Source organism: Salvelinus namaycush, chromosome 2, assembly GCF_016432855.1.
Source record: "Salvelinus namaycush isolate Seneca chromosome 2, SaNama_1.0, whole genome shotgun sequence".
NCBI lineage: Eukaryota > Metazoa > Chordata > Actinopteri > Salmoniformes > Salmonidae > Salvelinus > Salvelinus namaycush.
In genome coordinates this window covers 46,126,538-46,147,560 of record NC_052308.1, presented here as the reverse complement: position 1 = coordinate 46,147,560, position 21,023 = coordinate 46,126,538, and the positions used below count along the sequence as shown (strand labels likewise).

The window sequence follows — 21,023 nt, the reverse complement described above, 5'->3', positions numbered from 1 at the left end:
CGCCCAATAATTTATTAAAACACACTGTTTGGCAATGAAGGTCTACAGTAGCCTCAGCAACATTCTGTAGGTTAGCACCATGGTGTAGCCGGAGAACAGCTAGTTTCCGTCCTACTATGGGTACATTGACTTTAATAAAAAACCTAGGAGGCTCATGGCTCTCACCCCCTTCCATAGACTTACACAATAATTACGACAACTTCTGTAGGACGTCCTCCAACCTATCAGAGCTCTTGCAGCATGAACTAACATGTTGTCCACCCAATCAAAATATCAGAGAAGGAATCTAGTACTGAATGCATAAGCTACAGCTAGATACCACTGCAGTGCATAGAATGTGATTAGTAGTTGACTCAAAGAGAGAGAAAGACAATAGTTGAACAGTTTTGAACAGATACATTTCTTCCCAAAATTAAGAAGAAGCGAGAGAGAGAGATATTTGGTTTTATTTTTTAACTTTCACTTAGATAGAGAAGCTAGCTAGTTTAGCTTACTCAAACACCAGGCTCAAACAGAGAGGGATTCTATGTTAGCTAGCTGACTATGGCTATCCAACACTAGAACTCTTCCAAGAATGTAGTTGATTTAATCTGATTGTCATAAGGTTCCATGACGTTGTCCACACAGGGCATCTGAACACACAAATACATTTAGATGATTTTCATTACATTTTGCGTGTTTTATTTAACTTTTGTACACCTGTGGTGTTCCCGGTCAAAAATGACCGGTCATTAGAAAGGAATTGGTGAGACTACAATTAGTGTATAAAATTGAGTTCAGGCACTTGCCCATTCATCAGATGAACACACTTCCTCTCCCAGACCCCCACATGCATGTGTGTTTGAGCACACACACACACACACACCTCACTCCCCTTCTTTGCTTCCATGGCAACCCCCAAGGGGACCTTTCCCCAAAATAATATTTCCCCCAAGAGAACCACACCTGTTGGCATTCTCACAAACAATCGCAACATTGTTTCAATAATATATGGAACTTTTCTCGCAGCTCTGGTATATAAAGCTTTTTTGATGTCTTGCTCACAATTCATTCTGTGGCAGCCCAATGACCAACGATATACGGTATGTGAGGCTCTTGATCATATCTTTGATCATGACACTGGTGAGGAGGAGATAAGCCAGGAAACTGACAGTGAAGATGCATTAGAGGAGGAAGTGTCAGAAGTTGAAGACAATACAGAATATGATCAAGACCAAGAGACTACCGATGTGGAACAATCCAGTGATGAGGAACAGGGCTCTGCTGAGGTTGTTGTTACATTCCGGTTAAAGAATGGGAATTTGTCCTGGTCTTCATCCCCACCTGAGAGGTTGGCTGTCGGCTGAAAATGTTATCAGAATAACCCCAGGGCCATCGAGATACGCCATATCCCAGGTTGATGACATAAAATCCTGCTTCGGGCTATTCCTGACAGAGTCAATCGAAACTATAGTGATAAACATGACAAACTTGGAGGGGAGACGCGTTTACAAAGACAACTGGAAGGAGGTAGACCGGACTGACATCCAAGCATACGTGGGTCTCTTGATTTTGGCTGGTTGGTACAGATCCAGAAACTAATCTACCACCGGTTTATGGGATGCAGAGTCTGGTCGGGCAATTTTTCGTGCCACTATGTCACTCCAGACATTTCACGCGTTGTCACGGGTGATTTGCTTCGACAACCGTGATACAAGACCAGGCCTCCGTCAACAAGACAAGCTGGCAGCGATCAGAGAGATTTAGCACAAGTGGATGGAGTGCCTGCCACTCATCTATAACCCAAGTCCAGACATCACAGTGGATGAGTGTCTGGTCGCTTTTAGGGGACGCTGCCCATTCGAACAGTACATGCCAAGCAAACCGTCAAAATATGGAATAAAGATATGGGCAGCATGTGACGCCAGGACAAGTTATGCCTGGAACATACAGGTTCACACCGGGATACCTGCTGACGGTGTTCCCGAATGGAACCAGGGGAAGCGGGTGGTCCTGGAAATGACTGCAGGTCTCCAGGGGCACAACATAACATGTGACAATTTCTTCACGTCATATGCTCATGGTCTGCAGCTGCTCCCGAAAAAATTACCATGGTGGGGTCGGTCAAGAGGAACAAGCCTGAGTTGCCTCCTGCCTTATTCACTACCAAGGACAGGGATCGTTTTCCCTCTAAACTTACCTTCACCGATACACACACTCATGTCCTACTGCCCGAAGAAAAATAAGAATGTGCTCCTGATGACAACTCTGCACAGGGATGTCGCTGTGAGTACCAGGGAGGACAAGAAGTCCAACGCTATCCTGGATTAGAACAGGAACAAAGGGGGAGTTGACAACCTTGATAAGGTATGTTACTTTTTATGTTTCAAGTCTCATGTACTTTTTTTCCTATTACCAGATTGTTTTATCTGCACCATAAAAATAAGAGATGTTGTTGTTTGGTGAAATGCTCATTGAATTTGTGAACAATATGGAGTCAATTCTATTCATTTGAATATGTAAATATGTTTTAGATGTGATAAATTAAAACAACGCTTGATGCAATTTTTCACGTCATCACGCAAGACATGAAGTATCAATTGCATGTACTCATTATTTTATTTACAGATTTTTCCACTTTTGCAGGTTACTGGCACATACTCTTGTAAGGGGATGACGGCACATTGGCCCATGGTGGTGTTCTTCAACATCCTAGATGTGTCGGCCTACAACGCGTTTGTGGTGTGGATGGAAGTGAATCCAGGCTGGAAGCAGGGGAAATTCTTCAAGAGGAGATTATTCCTTGAAGAGTTGGGGAAAGCCATGGTGGCACCCCTCATTCAAAGGCACCAACATCTTCCTTGAACATCATCCTCGGCTGGATTGGTGGGAGATATACAAGGGCCAGAAGCAAGATCTACGGCCGCCAGAGACAGAAGAGACAAAAGGAAGAGGTGCAAAAGAGATGTCAAAACGAGCATTATGTGCCATATATACAGAGCATATATTTGCAAGGCACATGCAACAACCACCATGTATTGTCCAACATGTGCATGAGAACACACAAAATGTAACCACCATTGATTGACAGATTGTGAACATTTTAATGTTTTTGTTATTGTTAGTAATACTGTTATTGTTACTGTTGTTCTTTAATGTGTTCAGACATTAATTTTGTAATATGGTAAAGTTTTCATGTGTCGTTTTGGGCCTATGTCCTTTCTTTACTAATAAAATCATACCGGTCAGTTTTGACCGTGAACACAACAGATGTTATTTTGTGCCACTATTTAAACATTTGAAATGGTTTCAAAACAAATGTCCTTATTAAACTTTGACACAAAGTAGTCTATGATAAATAGCACAATATGTTTCATCTGAGTATTTTTATAGTCAAAATAATCCATACATTATGCTTTTTTTACTCAAAAACGAGTTGTATGAGCTCAGGTCAATGAGGCCTGCAGGCCATAAATAGCAAATAGAATTTCAAAACTTGTAATGTTCACAAGAACTTAAGTTGATAAAAAAGATCGAACACAACATTAGGTAATAATATATGTATTATTATGGATTTATAATCAGCTATAATGGGGCGGTCATTTTGGACCGGGAACACAGAATTAATTAACATGAAACGAACACAACAGGAGGATTAATTAAGAAGGTTTTGTGAATCTGGGCCCAGGGCCATAAGAAAATATTTAAGATTCATGTCATGAACTGGAACTCCTCAAAACCATCTGCCGCCTTTCCGGAAGGGAAATAATGTAACACTTCCTGTCTTGAAAGAAGTCGCGTGTTTTTAAACTTTGCACTGACGAACCTACATGTGTTTTTTTCCCAACGTCTTTGTATTGCTACTACAGCTAATGACCTATGTAGTAGCTTCATATCATTCATATGACACAATGTTTGTTTCAAATACCGTTGTTACTTACTAAGTAACAAGCTTGTTCCTTGCATGACTAGAGTAAGCTAGCCGGCTAACGTAAGCTAGCTACCGCCCGGTAAGTTAGTTCAGGAATTGTTGGCCCATGCCATGTGTCTCACTCTGTATCGATCTAAACGTAATTTGGCATAGTATATAGCAAGCAAGGCAACGTTGTCCAAAAGGAATTTGTTTTGTTGAGTTCATTGACTTGTGTTAGTTGGTAGTATTCATTGAGCCATAAAAGAACGGTAGTATCAGCTAACGTTAGCTAGTACGTAGTCAGCTAACGTTAGTCCAACATGGTCTTCTTCACGTGCAATGCGTGTGGTGAATCACTAAAGAAAGCCCAAGTCGATAAACATGTGAACATGTGCCGTGGATGTGAAATTTTGTCATGCATTGACTGCGGAAAAGACTTTTGGTAAGTGCTTGTGAATGTTTTTTTCTCTTCTTGCTATGTTGGGTACATCGCAGTTTGGTTGCTTGCTTTGCATAGCCAACATTGAACCAGTATCTGTCTGTGCGTTAGACACCTCTAACGCCCATAAGGCTCATATTCAAGCGCTCAAAGCTCTCATTCCCTAGCTGTGCTATAGCGTTATAACGTTAAAATACGTTCATTGATCACTACATATGGCGTTTCGCTGAGTAACTATCTTAATTTACTCCCGTTACGGCTGATATGTACTTTCAAAAAAGGTCTAAATAGAAATGTATGCATTGGGGCTGCCGAAGAGACACTTTTTCGATTGCTTGTACATTTTTATTTAGACCTTATTTGGAAGTACATAAAAGTCTAATTGCATTCATCAAATACTTCGTAAAACACAGATGTAGACTAACAGTGAAATGCTTACTTACGGGCCCTTCCAAACTATGCAGAGAAAGAAAGTATACGAAATAATAGAAAGTTAATAACATGTAATAATAAATACACAATGAGTAACGATCACTGGCAATATACACAAGGTATCAAATCAAGCTTTATTTATACAGCACATTTCAGACATGGAATGCAACGCAATGTGCTTCACAGGGGGGGAAATGAAGGAGAAAAAAAGCTCTAATATTAACTCCACAACAAATTTAAGATAAAAAAAACGTGACCTATGGAAAAGCAAAGCTAAAAAAGATTAGTTTTAAGATCTCTTTTAAATATTTCCAGTGTTGTCCCCCCTTAGATTCTCTTGCAGGTTATTCGAGAGGCTGAGGGCATAATAACTAAAGGCTGCCTTGTCATGCATTTTGGTCCTAGGCTTTGGGATAGTTAAAAGGCCAGTGCCAGAGGGATCTACTGGATGCATAACTTAAAAGCATATCTGACATGTATTGGGTTGCACAATAGTCGCTTGATTTAAAAACTAATAGAAGAATCTTACAATTAATATGTGTGTATATGTTAGAGGTTGACCGATTATGATTTTTCAATACCGATACCGATTATTGGAGGACCAAAAAAAGCAGATACTGATTAATCGGACAATTTTTATTTTATATATATATATATATATATATTTGTAATAATGACAATTACAACAATACTGAATGAACAATGAACACTTTTATTTTAACTTAATATAATCCATAAAATCTATTTAGTCTCAAATAAATAATGAAACATGTTCAATTTGGTTTAAATAATGCAAAAACACAGTGTTGCAGATGAAAGTAAAAGTGCAATATGTGCCATGTGAAAAGATAACATTTAAGTTCCTTGCTCAGAACATGAAAGCTAGTGGTTCCGTTTAACATGAGTCTTCAATATTCCCAGTTAAGAAGTTTTAGGTTGTAGTTATTATAGGACTATTTCTCTCTATGCCATTTGTATTTCGTATACCTTTGACTATTGGATGTTCTTATAGGCACAATAGTATTTCCAGCCTAATCTTGGGAGTTGATAGGCTTGAAGTCATAAACAGCGCTGTGCTTCAAGCATTGCGTAAAACTGCTGGCGAACGGAGGAAAGTTCGGTTTGAATGAATGCTTACGAGCCTGCTGCTGCCTACCGCCGCTCAGTCAGACTGCTCTATCAAATATCAAATCATAGACTTAATTATAATATATAATCACACAGAAATACGAGCCTTAGGTCATTAATATGGTCAAATCCGGAAACTATAATTTCAAAAACACAAAGTTTATTCTTTCAGTGAAATACGGAACCGTTCCGTATTTTATTGAACGGGTGGCAACCCCAAGTCTAAATATTGCTGTTACATTGCACAACCTTCAATGTTATGTTATAATTATGGAAAGTTCTGGCAAATGAATTACGGTCTTTGTTAGGAAGAAATGGTCTTAACACAGTTCGCAACGAGCCAGGTGGCCCAAACTGCTGCATATACTCTGACTCTGCTTACACTGAACGCAAGAGAAGTGACACAATTTCAGGCACCGCATTGATTATATGCAACGCAGTACAAGCTAGATAACTACACATGGTTGAAGATATTACTAGTTTAACTAGTGATTGTGTTAAGATTGATTGTTTTTTATAAGATACGTTTAATGCTAGCTAGCACCTTACCGTGGCTCCTTGCTGCACTCGCATAACAGGTAGTCAACTTGCCACGCAGTCTCCTCGTGGAGGACACCATAATCAGCGTCCAAAAATGCAGATTACCGATTGTTATGAAAACTTGAAATCAGCCCTAATTAATCGGCCATTCCGATTAATCGGTCGACCTCTACACCAGATACTGGGAGATTTAATTCAGCAGGAAAATAACCTAAAACAGAAGACCAAATCTACACTGGAGTGAAAGTTTTGACCTAAATGTGCTTGAAAATGTATGGCAAGAGTTGAATGGTTTTCTATCAATGATCAACAAATATGACAGAAGAATTTTAAAAAGAATAATGGGCAAGTATTGTACAATCCAGGTGTGCAGAGCTCTGAGACTTACCCAGAAAGACTCACAGCTGTAATTGCTTCCAAAGGTGATTCTAACATGTATTAACTCGGGTTCACTTTGTCATTATGGGGTATTGTGTGTCGTTGGGTGATGGAAAAAATCTATTGAATCCATTTTTAATTCAGGCTATAACACAACAAAATAAATGTGGAATAAGTCAAGGGGTATGAATACTTTCTGTAGGCACCGTATAACTAGGACTAAACTGATTAGGTATTGGGATAGATACCGGCCGTAACAGGAGTAAATGAAGATGGCTGCTTAGCGAAACTCCATATTTTGCGATCAACAAACGTGTTTTGATATAACGCTTGCAGAGCTGGTGAATGGGAGTTTGAATCTGTGCTTTGTCTCAAACACATATACTGGTTCAAGCCAACATCACATGTTGAACAGGTAAATGATTATGATGGGTACATAGCTATTCTATGTCTTCCCCCAACAGGGGAAATGACTACAAGGACCACATCAAATGCATCAGTGAGGATCAAAAGTATGGAGGCAAGGGCTATGAGGCTAAGTCCAAAAAAGGGGATGTCAAACAGCAACAATGGATTCAAGTGAGAAATAGATCATTCATCTGATTTCCCTCTTTTGTTTATCAGCACTTTGTGGGTAGATGATTAATGGATGAGATTTTTCCATAGAGGATCCAAGAAGCCATGAACAAACCAGGAATCAGTGCCAAGCTGAAAGATGTTCTAAATCAAGTCAGTTCGTATGATAACGTCCCACGAAAGAAGTCGAAGTTCCAGGTTGGTTATTTCTATCGTTGCTAAGGATATGATGGTTCGTTATTGTCAGTGGTGCGTGACTTTGTGCTGGCCCGCAGTGTCCGTTTACTGCTATTTTATGCTTGGCTTGCTGAAATGTTAAATCACTCTGTTGTAATAATGCTGTCACGTGGTGCTCACTCCATCAGAACTGGATGAAGAACAGTCTGAAGATCCACAATTCCACGCTGCATGACCAGGTGTGGGACATCTTTTCAGCAGCAACCAGCAGCGTGAGTATCTCTTAAAGGAAGAGTGTTAACATAATTAGGGTCATTTAGCAAACACTTTTATCTAGGAATGCACCGATATTACATTTCTGGCCAATACCGATATTTTCCTTGCCAAAAACCACAATACCGAAACCCAATATAAAAAAATATTTCTTTCACTTACTTGCTGTGCTATTTCGTTGTTCATTTGTTCAGTCGTTTCATTCTCAACCAGGATTTCATCATACATGTCAAGCAGTGACGTTTCAGCTCTGTCTGTCCATGGCCTCTTCTGTCGTGGGTCCTCTTCCTCGGTGTGCACTGTCACTGTGTCCGTTTCCATCTTCTCCAACTGTCTGTAACATTTCACGTAAACCCTGTTTCTTGTCTGCATCGAAGTAGCGGTCCTTGTACCTAGCATCGAGAATGGTGGCAACACAGTAAAGAGACCTCAGAGAGAATGCCACAGAATCGCTTGTTCACAGCCTCTAGTAGAAGACTTTTTAACCACACGTTCTGTGTCTGCAGTTTTGTTGAGCAGGCTTTTTAATGCCATGTCAGAGGGTATCACGTCTGCTGCAGATGCAGTTGATGAACTTATTTCTCGAGTCAGTGGCGCTAGGAGTGTGTTCATGTTTCCAAGGTTCAAACATGTTCTCAAATGGCAGCAGCGGTATGAGAACCAGCACATTTTTGAGAATGCAATACGGCTTTCCTCAGTACGAAATTCTCGTCGACCCACTGTGCTGTCTGACTTAGCATGCTCATGGGGCTGACATCGCTGGTCCAAATGTCAGTCGTGAAGCTAATAGCAGTGACGCCCATAGCAAGTAGCTCATGGATGTGCGTTTCAACAATACTGTGTAACTCTGGTAGGGCAACATCTGAAAAATAGCACCTACTTAGATGTGTGTACCGGGGCTGAAGGTGCTCAACCGGTCGGCGAAAGCCAACATCATCCACGACAGATAGTGGTTGATTGTCAAGGGCAATGAATTCCGTTATCTTGGCGTTAATGGATTTCGCCTTTGAATTGTCTCGCTGAAATTCTTACTCTTTCAAATGACTGCTCGACTTGAACTTGTTTAGTTGTTGGAAGTGTGTGTGTTTTTTTTCTTTCTGCTTTTGTTCTAAGTAGCCGCTGAACGTCTGGGGGGATGCACTTTCGAATGAGTTATTAGGTTTCTGGTATTGACAGATTTCACTTTCTCCCCTCTGGAAATAATAGCAGCACAGACGTTGCATATGGACATTTCGTTATCTTCCTTTGAAACTTCAAAAAAATAGATCCACACAGCAGACGTGGGCTAGGTTAATCAGCTTTGATGTCGGTTTTGCACATCGACGTTAAACTAGACATCAGGCCGATGTTGGCATTTTTAGCTAATATTGTCCGATTCCAATATGCTTACCGATATATCGTGCATCCCTACTTTTATCTAAATTTTGGCACTTGACACCACTGGACAGATGTCACGTTAGTACTGTACACTGAGTGTACAAAACATTAGGGACAGTTGCTCTTTCCATGTCAGACTGACCAGGTGAATCCAGATGAAAGCTATGATCACTTATTGATGTCACTTGTTACATCCACTTCAATCAGTGTAGATAAAGGGGAGGAGACACATTAAAGAAGGATTTTTAACTTCTCTGGGATAGGCGGGACGCTAGCGTCCCACTTGGCCAAATGCCAGTGAAAATAAAGAGCGCCAAATTCAAATAAATTACTATAAAAATCTAACTTTCATGAAATCACACATGAAAGACACCAAATTAAAGCTACACTTGTTGTGAATCCAGCCAACATGTCTGATTTCAAAAAGGATTTACGGCGAAAGCACACCAAACGATTATGTTAGGTCAGTACATAGCCACAGAAAAATAGTCATTTTCCCAGCCAAAGATAGGAGTCACAAAAAGCAGAAATAGAGATAAAATTAATCACTAACCTTTGATGATCTTCATCAGATGACACTCATAGGACATCATGTTACACAATACATGTATGTTTTGTTCGATAATGTGAATATATATTTCCACAAATCTTAGTATACATTGGCGCCATGTTCAGAAATGCCTCCAAAATATCCTTAGAAATTGCAGAGAGCCACATCAAATAACATAAATACTCATCATAAACTTTGATGAAAGATACATGGTTTACATAGAATTAAAGATATACTTGTTCTTAATGGAACCGCTGTGTCAGATTTAAAAAAATAAAAAAAACTTTACGGAAAAAGCAAACCATGCAATAATCTGAGACGGCGCTCAGAAAATAAATACATGTATCTGCCATGTTGGAGTCAACATAAATCAGAAAATACAATATAAATATTTCCTTACCTTTGATGATCTTCATCAGAATGCACCCCCAGGAATCCTAGTTCCACAATAAATTGTTGTTTTGTTCGATAATGTCCGTTATTTATGTCCAAGTAGCTACTTTTGTTAGCTTGTTTAGTAAACATATCCAAACGCTAGTGCAGGTCCCGCATAACGTCGGACGAAAACTTCAAAAAGTTATATAACAGGTCAAATAAACTGGTCAAACTAAGTAGAGAATCAATCTTTCGGATGTTGTTATCCTAAATATTCAATAACGTTCCAACCGGAGAATTCCTTTGTGTCTGTAGAAGTAATGGAACGCAAGTCGCTACCATGTGAAATGCGCGTGACCAGGACTTGGCTCTCTGCCAGACCACTGACTGAAACAGCTCCCATCCGGCTCAACATCACAGTATAAGCTTCATTCAACGTTCTACAGACTGTTGGCATCTAGTGGAAGGCGTAGGAAGTGCAAACAGATCCATATCTTACTGGGATTTGAATAGGCGATGAGTTGAAAATCGGCCAGCTTCAGAATTCTCACTTCCTGTTTGGATTTTTTCTCAGGTTTTTGCCTGCCATAGGAGTTCTGTTATACTCACAGACATCATTCAAACATTTTTAGAAACTTCAGAGTGTTTTCTAATAATATGCATATATTAGCATCTGGGACAGAGTAGGAGGCAGTTCACTCTGGGCACGCTATTCATCCAAAAGTGAAAATGCTGCCCCCTATCCCAAAAAAGTTAAGCCTTGAGACACAGACTGTATGTGCGCTATTCAGAGGGTGAATGAGCAAGACAAAGGATTTAAGTGCCTTTGAACGGAGTATGGTAGTAGGTGCCAGGAACACCGGTTTATGTGTTAAGAACTGCAACGCTGGTGGGTTTTTCACACTCAACAGTTCCCTGTGTGTATCAAGAGTGGTCCACCACCCAAAGGACATCCAGCAAACTTGACACAACTTTGGGGAGCATTGGAGTCAACATGGGCCAGCATCCTTGTAGAACGCTTTCGACACCTTGTACAGTCCATGCCCTGACAAATTGAGGCTGTTCTGAGTGCAAAAGGGGGTGTAACTCAATATTATGGTGTTCCTAATGTTTTGTATACTCAGTGTATATGATATATAAAACAGAATCAATGTGTATTTTTACAAATCAGGTGACGTTAACTAAAGCAATTGATATAATTTTCATAATTCAAAACAATGTTATATGAATAAACTTTTGATTTTAGCTGGCTCCCGAAGCCCTGACTCAGACAGAGGAACCCAAGCAGTCTGTTGCTGAAAGCAAAACCGAGACTAATGGGGGCCATCAGAATGGCACATCGGAGGAGCCACCACCAGAGAAGAAGAAGTTGAACAAGCGTGAGCGCAAAGAGGCAAGACAAAAGAAGAGCGGGAAGAAAGAAAAGAAAGCCCCGGAGAACGGTAACACCGAGGAGGAGGAGGAGGAAGCCAGTGCAGGCAAACGAAAGGACAAAAAAAGGAAGAGGAGTTCTGAGGAAGATGCTGGAGGAGAGGTGACCACCAAGAAACGGAAGACAAGTAAAAAGGACAGTTCCGGAGGTATTTAACACATTTTCAGGGGGTTCTTTTCTCAAGTGAGTGTGACACTCCGCGTTGCTTCTCTTCTTCACACTTGCGGTTGGAAAATGCACATTAGTCTTTGATTCTGTTTCTTTTTATTCTACCTTACAGATGACCAAAACACAGAGGCGGCTGAGGAGGAGGCAGAGGGTGCTGCAGGAGAAACAGGTTCCAAAGGTACCAGTTCTTCTGAGAATGTGCTCATTGTCCTGCACAGTTTTCATAGTGTGAAAAGACCCAATTCATCCCAATTCACCACACTTTTCCCCCCGATGTGTGCACTTGCACACTGCACATGCCCCTTTCGTGGATTGAAAAGCATTGGCTGGAGGGAGTTTTCAACTTTGTTAAATCCATGCCGAGAAGGGTGCACACTTCGAGAGAAGTGGAGAATTTGGGACGTACATTGGACTTAGTTCATTACCTCAGTTTTTTACATTTTCAAAATGAAGCCACCAGGGGACAGTGTTGACACGTCCCTCTGCTGCAGAGTAGGCCTACATGAATGTTCTTTCAAGAATAGTTGGAAACAGTGATTATTTGATATCCAACAAAAGCACCTTCAATTTTAAATTGTCATGCATGTAGTCGGACTCCAGCCACCCAAGTCATAGCCTGTTCTCTCTACTACCGCACAGCAAGCGCTACCGGAGCGCGAAGTCTGTGGCCAAAAGGCACCTGAACAGCTTCCAAAGCAATAAGACCGCTAAACAGTTCATCAAATGGCTACAATTTACATTGAAACCCCCCCCCGCCCTATTATTTATTTATTTATCTTAATTGCTTTGCACTGACTCAATTGCACTGGCTCTATGCACACTCACTAAGCACACTTACTAGACTCTACACACACACACACACACACACACACACACTCATTGACATTCCAACACACATGCATACACACACACTACATACGCTTACACACACAAAAGACACGCTCATATTGACGCCACACGCACACATACACTTTCACACACGCTGCTGCTACTCTGTTTATTATATATCCTAGTCACTTTTACCCCTACACACATGTACAGTGCATTCGGAAAGTATTCAAAAATAAAAAATCCCTCATCAATCTACACACAATACCCAATGGCAAAGCGAGGACAGGTGTAGATTTTTTTTGTTAATGCGGGGGGGGGGGGGATGGATACCGTATTTACTTAAATATTCAGACCCTTCGCTATGAGACAAGAAATTGAGCTCCGGTGCATCCTGTTTCCATTGATCATCCTTGAAAATTTTCTACAACTTGATTGGAGTCCACCTGTGATGAATTCAATTTATTGGACATGATTTGGAAAGGCACACACATGTCTAGATAAGGTCCCACAGTTAACAGTGCATGTCAGAGCAAAAACCTAGCCATGAGGTTGAAGGAATTGTCTTTAGAGCTTCGAGACAGGTTTGTGTCGAGGCACAGATCTGGGGAAGGGTACCAAAAAATGTTGGCATCATTGAAGGTCCCGAAGAACACGGTGGCCTCCATCATTCCTAAACGGAAGAAGTTTGGAACCACCAAGACTCTTCCTAGAGCTGGCCACCCAGCCAAATTCAGCAATCGGGGGGGGGGGGGGGGGGGGCCTTGGTCAGGGAGGTGACAAAGAACCCCATGGTCACTCTGACAGAGCTCCAGAGTTCCTCTGTTGAGATGGGAGAACTTTCCAGAAAGACAACCATAACCATAACCCAACCACAATTTTAATAAATTTTAGAATACGGCTATAACGTAACAAAATGTGGAAAAGGAGAAGGGGTCTGAATACTTTCTGAATGCACTGTAAATACTGTACCTCAACTACCTTGTACCCATACACATTGACTCTGTAATGGTACACTTTGTATATAGCGTCTTTATTGTTTTTGTGCTACTATTTCCTTTTTTATTTAGCAAATATTTGTCTTACTTTTTAACACTGCACTGTTGGGAATGGGCTCGTAAAACAGCATGTCACTGTGAAGTCTACACCTGTTCTAGTTGGCGCATGTGTCCAATACAATTTGATTAGCCATGATCAACTAATGCTCTTGTTTGACTTCCAGGAAAGTTCAATTGGAAAGGAACGATAAAGGCAGTCTTAAAACAATCTCCTGAAGAAGGACTTGCGGTGAAAAAACTCAGGAAGAAGGTATGTTCATCTGAATCAGACATCTAGGAATATTGTGCATCACACAAGATAGTTAGAGATCAGCTTTTCTGGCATCTCACTTTTATTTGCACACAAATATAGTTCATACATACTACTGGAACAGCATGTTTAACCATTTTACATTATGCCCGTAGGGCTATTATAGTGATATGACATGGTCATGATTGTAATTGTCACTGTTTTCACTAATGGCACAATACATTTTCCCTTCCAGGTTTTGTCAGCTTACTACTCATTCAGCGGAGAGGGAAATTTCAAATCAGAAGAGGAGCTGCTCGCACTCTTCAACAAGAAGATTAAAGGCAACCCCAAGTTTAGAGAATTAAAAGACAAAGTTAGACTTGTAAAGTAGATGTAAATCTCTCATGAATTCTCATGAATTCCAGCATGGCTGTTTTAACAACTCACCGTCGTCTTCCGTGGTATGCGTGTCATTTTTTTTAAAGACGTCACCTGAAAGATTAAATCATCTTTAACACCAAGTCATGACCATTTACTGACTTTTAATTGGACACCAATGTTGTCTTGTTTCTTTAAGACTAGAAACAATGCAGGCTTTAGTGTAAAGAGCCACTGAACATGCCAATTTGCATGTGTTTTTCTGTTGCTCATTAGAAAAATTAGATTTCAGTCTTGAGGGTGTGTTTCCTGAAAGATTCCACGTTTGGTTAATGATGTTTGTTCCCCATGAGACACTAGCCTATTTCACGTCCTCAAAATCCCCAGAAAGAATCTATAATTCAAGAACTCTGTAATAAATGTTGACGCTTTTGCCGAGGATGTTTTAGTTGAGTAATTTTACATTTAACTAAGGTGTTTGGTGCAGTATTTCTGAAGTTAGAAAATATGCGACATGTCTTATGTAAAGAAAGTCAGCTGCTGGGCAGGTCTGCCTCACTGTCTATGCTATTGGATAAAGCGTAATCACCGCAGCTGGTCGTACCATGTTAGTGGGGAAATGGACTGTCAAATCGGCACCCAACCTTCATTTACCCATTTTGACGTACAGATGTTCCAAACTTTTTTGGACATGACTGACCATTTAATATATGATTATTTACACTGTAGTCAATTTTGATACTAGAATAACTGTTTCTGACTCATATCAATGCCAAATAGGCTGTTTTCAAGGGGATTTGTTGCTTTTTAAAGGCAGTCACTCTGTTTGCAACATGTGCCAAATGTGTTAATTTGAATAGAGACACTTGTTTAATGATTGGTGTGAACAGACCTAATGAGTCTTCTGTAAAAGCAAGACTGACAAATGGAGGTGGTTTAGAAGCACTTGTGTGATAAGGGCTTACCAAGAAATTTCCAAAAGGACTTATTCGAGACAAAGAAGTTGGAGCACTTAACAAAAAAGGCAGAGATTAATTAGTTGAATTATTCCTTTTGGAAGTTTTTCTTGGTAAGCCCATTCGATGGATTTTTGTCATTGTTGTCGAACACCCCTCCTATTTTCCTGTTTACGTTAGTGCGGAGGCCCACCTGGACTCACCCCAGGCTAATACTTAGGCTTTAGTTCAGCAAGATAAACACCGTCTTGTTGCATGCTTTGTTTGTTTAATTGTTTGCATCCTATTAATTGAGCAATAAGAATTTACAAAAATTATTTTCATGTGCCTTAGGGTTAATAGTGGTTGTGGAGGATACAGGCTCTTTCACATTCCAACCCACAGTACGGCTGTGAAACGGTACCTTATCTCTGGGATTGGATGTGGAAGGGGAGGGGTGCACCTGAGGTGAATTTGACTCTCACACGGGACGGGGCTAATGCACATTCCTCGGCACCCAGAACGGGGTTCATTTGGCCGGGTACACAGAAGCGCCATAGAATCAAGACACTGGTGTCAGCCTCAGGTGAAGTTTTAATGCTGTCTGATTTCCACCACTCAAATGAGCAGCCTGTTACCTGCATACACACACACACTCACTGCACACAAACACCCACGGCCACAGTCACTAGGAGATGCTGGAGGAAATATCCTCAGCTTTATGAAGCTCCTGCTAATCCTTCCGAGTTTAACACTGATCCTCATTCATCGCTGTGCTTACCTGTAATTATATATTGCATACTTTGGGTATTAGCAAAGCTGTTACTCAAGTTTGCAAGTATTAAAATTGTGTTTTCTGGCCTGTATTAGGGTTCAAGCTCACTTTAAAAAAAAAAAATTCAGTGCAGACCCTATAGAATACGCCAAAGCATAAATGTCATTACACGAATAGTCTTTATTTCACCAAATTTTAACATGGTCATAAAGACCACATGTTTAACTTCATAATAAATATGTTTCCCATCTCAAGAGGTTTAAAATTGTTAAAACATTTCTAGCCATCTATATGGGTAACAGAGTTGATGTGTTATGCTCAGTTTTCCACCAGAAAATTGGGGGGGAAAAGAGTAGAACCAGCTCACCTGCTTTTTATACTGTAATTTGACTAGTAGATGTTCAATATGTTTTTGTTTTTTTTACGATTTAAGGAATAGTTTTACTTCAGTTCATGTTAGAGGGTTAACATTAAACCTGAGGGACAGATGTAAATGAATCAATAATCACATTAAATAAGTAAAAATCTTCAGAAATTACATTCCCAAAGCAACAAAATAACTAGGGCTTTCCACTGATGGTGAACACCGGGGAGAACCTTGGTGTTAAGTGGGTTAAATTATTCCTAGAAGTTGCACAAATATGACCAGACATGCCAAAACAGGGATCTTCAGATAAAACAAATGGTTTAGTTAGAGCATAGATGGGATATCCAATTGTTCAATTAAAATTAAGACAAATTTACACACTTATTTGTCTAAAGGACATAAAAGGCACTATTTGTGGAGCGACCCATAAGACCTCGCATGATATTGGCTTTGGACATTTCAATAATACTGCTTGCTCAAGCTGTCAGTATTGATCCAAGTAATAGTACTGAAACATGATTACAAATTGTATTTGTCACATATACATGGTTAGCAGATGTTAATGCGAGTGTAGCGAAATGCTTGTGCTTCTAGTTCCGACCTTGCGGTAATATCTAACAAGTAATCTAACCTAACAATTTCACAACAAGTGTAAAGGAATGAATAAGAATATGTACATAAAAATATATGAATGCGTGATGGCCGAATGGCATAGGCAAGATGCAGTAGATGGTATAGAGTACAGTATATACATATGAGATGAGTAATGTAGGGTATGTAAACATTATATAAAGTGGCATTGTTTAAAGTGGCTAGTGATAAATTAATTACATAAATTTTTCCAATATTACAGTGGCTAGAGTTGAGTCAGTATGTTGGCAGCAGCCACTCAATGTTAGTGATGGCTGTTTTTCAGTCTGATGGCCTTGAGATAGAAGCTGTTTTTCAGTCTCTCGGTCCCCGCTTTGATGCACCTGTACTGACCTCGCCTTCTGGATGATAGCGGGGTGAACAGGCAGTGGCTCGGGTGGTTGTTGTCCTTGATGATCTTTTTGGCCTTCCTGTGACATCGGGTGGTGTAGGTGTCCTGGAGGGTAGGTAGTTTGCCCCCGGTGATGCGTTGTGCAGACCTCACTACCCTCTGGAGAGCCTTACGGTTATGGGCAGAGCAGTTGCCATACCAGGCGGTGATACAGCCCGACAGGATGCTCTCGATTGTGCATCTGTAAAAGTTTGTGAGTGTTTTTGGTGACAAGCCAAATTTCTTCAGCCTCCTGAGGTTGAAGAGGCGCTGCTGCGCCTTCTTCACCACGCTGTCTGTGTGGGTGGACCATTTCAGTTTGTCCGTGATGTGTACGCCGAGAAACTTAAAACTTTCCACCCTCTCCACTACTGTCCCGTCAATGTGGATAGGGGGCTGCTCCCTCTGCTGTTTCCTGAAGTCCATGATCATCTCCTTTGTTTTGTTGACATTGAGTGTGAGGTTATTTTCCTGACACCACACTCCGAGGGCCCTCACCTCCTCCCTGAAGGCCGTCTCGTCGTTGTTGGTAATCAAGCCTACCACTGTAGTGTCATCTGCAAACTTGATGATTGAGTTGGAGGCGTGGGTGAACAGGGAGTACAGGAGAGGGCTGAGAACGCACCCTTGTGGGGCCCCAGTGTTGAGGATCAGCAGGGTGGAGATGTTGTTACCTACCCTCACCACCTGGGGGAGGCCCGTCAGGAAGTCCAGGACCCAGTTTCTCAGGGCGGGGTTGAGACCCAGGGTCTCGAGCTTAATGACGAGTTTGGAGGGTACTATGGCGTTAAATGCTGAGCTGTAATCAATGAACAGCATTCTTACATAGGTATTCCTCTTGTCCAGATGGGTTAGGGCATACAAATAGGTTTGCATGTGATATTGCGACACGGGTTATCTATCCAATTTAGTGAACTGGCCACCAGAGGCAGCACCTTCAACCTTTTTAAATATACAAACATATTCATACAATATTCATGAATAGATTTCACTGGAGGTACAAAACCAGTGTGAGGTGCTCGGATGAATTTCAAATGTTCACTTGAATCTCATACTTCCTCGAACGGCAGCTGGCATCTACTGTGCATGTTTAACAAGCTACGCTGTGGTAGTGTCATTATGTGGAAACAACCTGAAAACAACTTGGGTGTGTCACTACCCATAAGCTGATGAGTGATGGACTTACCCAGTAGCACACTATGTTACTAAGAGAGACAAATGTAAAGTTATTTTGAAAGGCTAAGCAAACAAAAGTAATGCCTGCGCAACAAATGAGTTGCATAACTGACATGGAGAAACAGAAAGACAACAAGCCAGAGACAATAGGGGCTTACCTAAATGAGTGTTACAAAATATCTTGCCATAATTGCCATATTTTAGCTGCTGTCAACATTCACATTTGACTGCATTCAAGGAAACATGCCAAATTGGAGTAATGTAAACAAAATGAAAAAACGCACTTAACTGAAAGCCATTATAAATAGTCAAATATAATGTATGTCAACATCAGTTGAGGCAAGTTTCAACAATTTTTTGATAAGGCATCAAAAAGCATAATTGATTCCCCTGCACTCACAGATACAAATCCCATCTGGGAATTGGACAAGACTTAAGTTGTTGTGCAATGTAGAATTCAGGCCAAGTAGCCTGTATGTAAAAGTATACTTTTTTTAAACTAGGCAAGTCAGTTAAGAACAAATTCTTATTCACAATAACAGCCTAGGAACAGTGGTTTAACTGCCTTGTTCAGGGGCAGAATGACAGATTTTTACCTTGTCAGCTCTGGGATTCAATCTAGCAACCTTTCGGTTACTGGCCCAACACTCTAACCACTAGGCTACCTGCCGCCCCAAAATATGTAACAGATAAGCTTCCATACCTGCCACTGAGAATATAGTACTGTATTTCCCAATTAAGTGTGCGATGAGCAGGTTTTTCTCCACACTTGGATTCATCACCTTAGGTAGCCATTTCTGCAGTCTGACTTTTAAATACTTTTCTTAACATACTTTTCAATGTCATATTGTGAAATGTAGGCTATAGGCATACCCATTCAGATTAAGCCTAAAGTTAGTGCTGGGCTAAAAAGCATGCTCAATGTAGAATCTCCATTGAAAGCTTTTTAGTCCAGGACGAGGCTTCAGCTTTGGCTTGGAAACTAGCCCTTAATATACCAAGCTTATTTTTTTTTACATCATTCCAATTTGGATTTGAGACTGGATCTTTAGGTACCCTCTCAGCAAGCAAACATAAGGATATATATATATATATTTTGATGAACCATGTTGGTCTGTGATTTGTGCATTTTTTAAGTATAAAGTAAAAAAAAAAAAAATAATCCTTTTAGATAACCCTTTTCCTAACCTGCTACTTTCAATCTCCTAACCTGCTGTGTAAATTATTCTAACCTGTTACGATTCCGTTAGAATCAGAGGACTCAAAAAATACTGTGTTGAAAAGTTTAGGGAGAAAGTGGGTAAAATTGACTGGTCACCTGTGCTAGATAGTGTAGGGGTAGACAGTGCCTGGGAAGTATTTAAATGTAGATTCCTTGATGTGGTGAATGTGATGGCTGCTGTTAGACGGTTCAGGGTAAAGCAGAGATCTAGCCCTTGGTTTAATCATGAGATTTTAGAATCTATCCAAGCAAGGAATAAGGCCTTTAAAAATGGAAGAACTCTCAAGAGCAGCATGATTTTGTCCTATATAAACGTCACAGAAATGAAGCACAGAGCAGGATGGATGATGCTAAGAGGGGTTACTTTGCTGAGAACAAAAATGACCCTAAAAAGCTTTGGAAATCATTTAAGGAACTAGGCTGTAGTAGTACTACCAAAAACAATCTAAACAGTATTGGACTGAACATCAATGGTATATGAAAAAGCAGAGGTTGCTTGGTTGCTCTTTTTTTACTTCTGTTGCCAGCAAGCTGGTTAGCAAGCTGCCCGCCAGTTCTGGTCTGTATGGAAGCAACCAAGTCAAGAAGTATTATGTAAAGTTAGGGGTTCAGCCAAACTCTTTTTCTTTTGCAAAGGTAGAAACAGCCAAAATAGTCAGTATGATGGCAGAGCTTAAAGGCCACAGGCCTGGATAATATTTCTGCAAGGTTTCTTATAGATTCTGCTGAGCAAATTGCCCCTTGTATTACGCATATCGTTAATCTCTTTCTTGAACATTTTCCAGGGACATGAAATAAGCTAAAGTTATACCTCTGTATAAGAAGGGGATAAAGTCTGACCCTGGTAATTATAGGCCTGTATCTATCCTCTGTATAACATCAAAGATCCTGGGGAGAGTTGTACATGAGCAAATTTATGAATATGTTAGCAAACAGGGTCTAATGTATGATTTTCAGTCGGGTTTTAGAAAAACATACTCCAGTGATTCATGTCTACTTTACTTGACTGACTTCATCAGGAAAGAGATTGATGAGGGAAATCTGTGTGGAATGGTAATGCTTGACCTACAAAAGGCCTTTGATACAGTTAACCACTGTCTCCTAATGTCCAAACTGGAGGCACTGGAGTTAAGCAGTATCCCTCTAGGCTGGGTAAAGTCCTATTTATCAGGAAGGGAGCAAGTAGTAGAGGTTAATGGTTCACTGTCTCAGGCCCACCCAGACCATCCCCTATAGGTTCAGGTTTTGCGGCCGGAGTCCGCACCTTTGGGGGGGGGGGGGGGGTACTGTCACG

General features: G+C 40.6%; 1 protein-coding gene across 1 annotated transcript; it reads left to right on the top strand.

Annotated features, from left to right (window-relative positions):
• The first annotated feature begins 3,761 nt into the window (after nucleotides 1–3,761).
• lyar (Ly1 antibody reactive homolog (mouse)) lies at nucleotides 3,762–14,377 on the top strand. The gene is made up of 8 exons (XM_038971134.1): nucleotides 3,762–4,334; nucleotides 7,274–7,388; nucleotides 7,476–7,583; nucleotides 7,751–7,834; nucleotides 11,384–11,717; nucleotides 11,850–11,915; nucleotides 13,788–13,873; nucleotides 14,109–14,377. Exons 1-8 carry the CDS (start codon nucleotides 4,213–4,215, stop codon nucleotides 14,244–14,246), a joined length of 1,053 nt encoding a protein of 350 aa, XP_038827062.1. The 5' UTR covers nucleotides 3,762–4,212; the 3' UTR covers nucleotides 14,247–14,377.
• The last annotated feature ends 6,646 nt before the right edge of the window (nucleotides 14,378–21,023 follow it).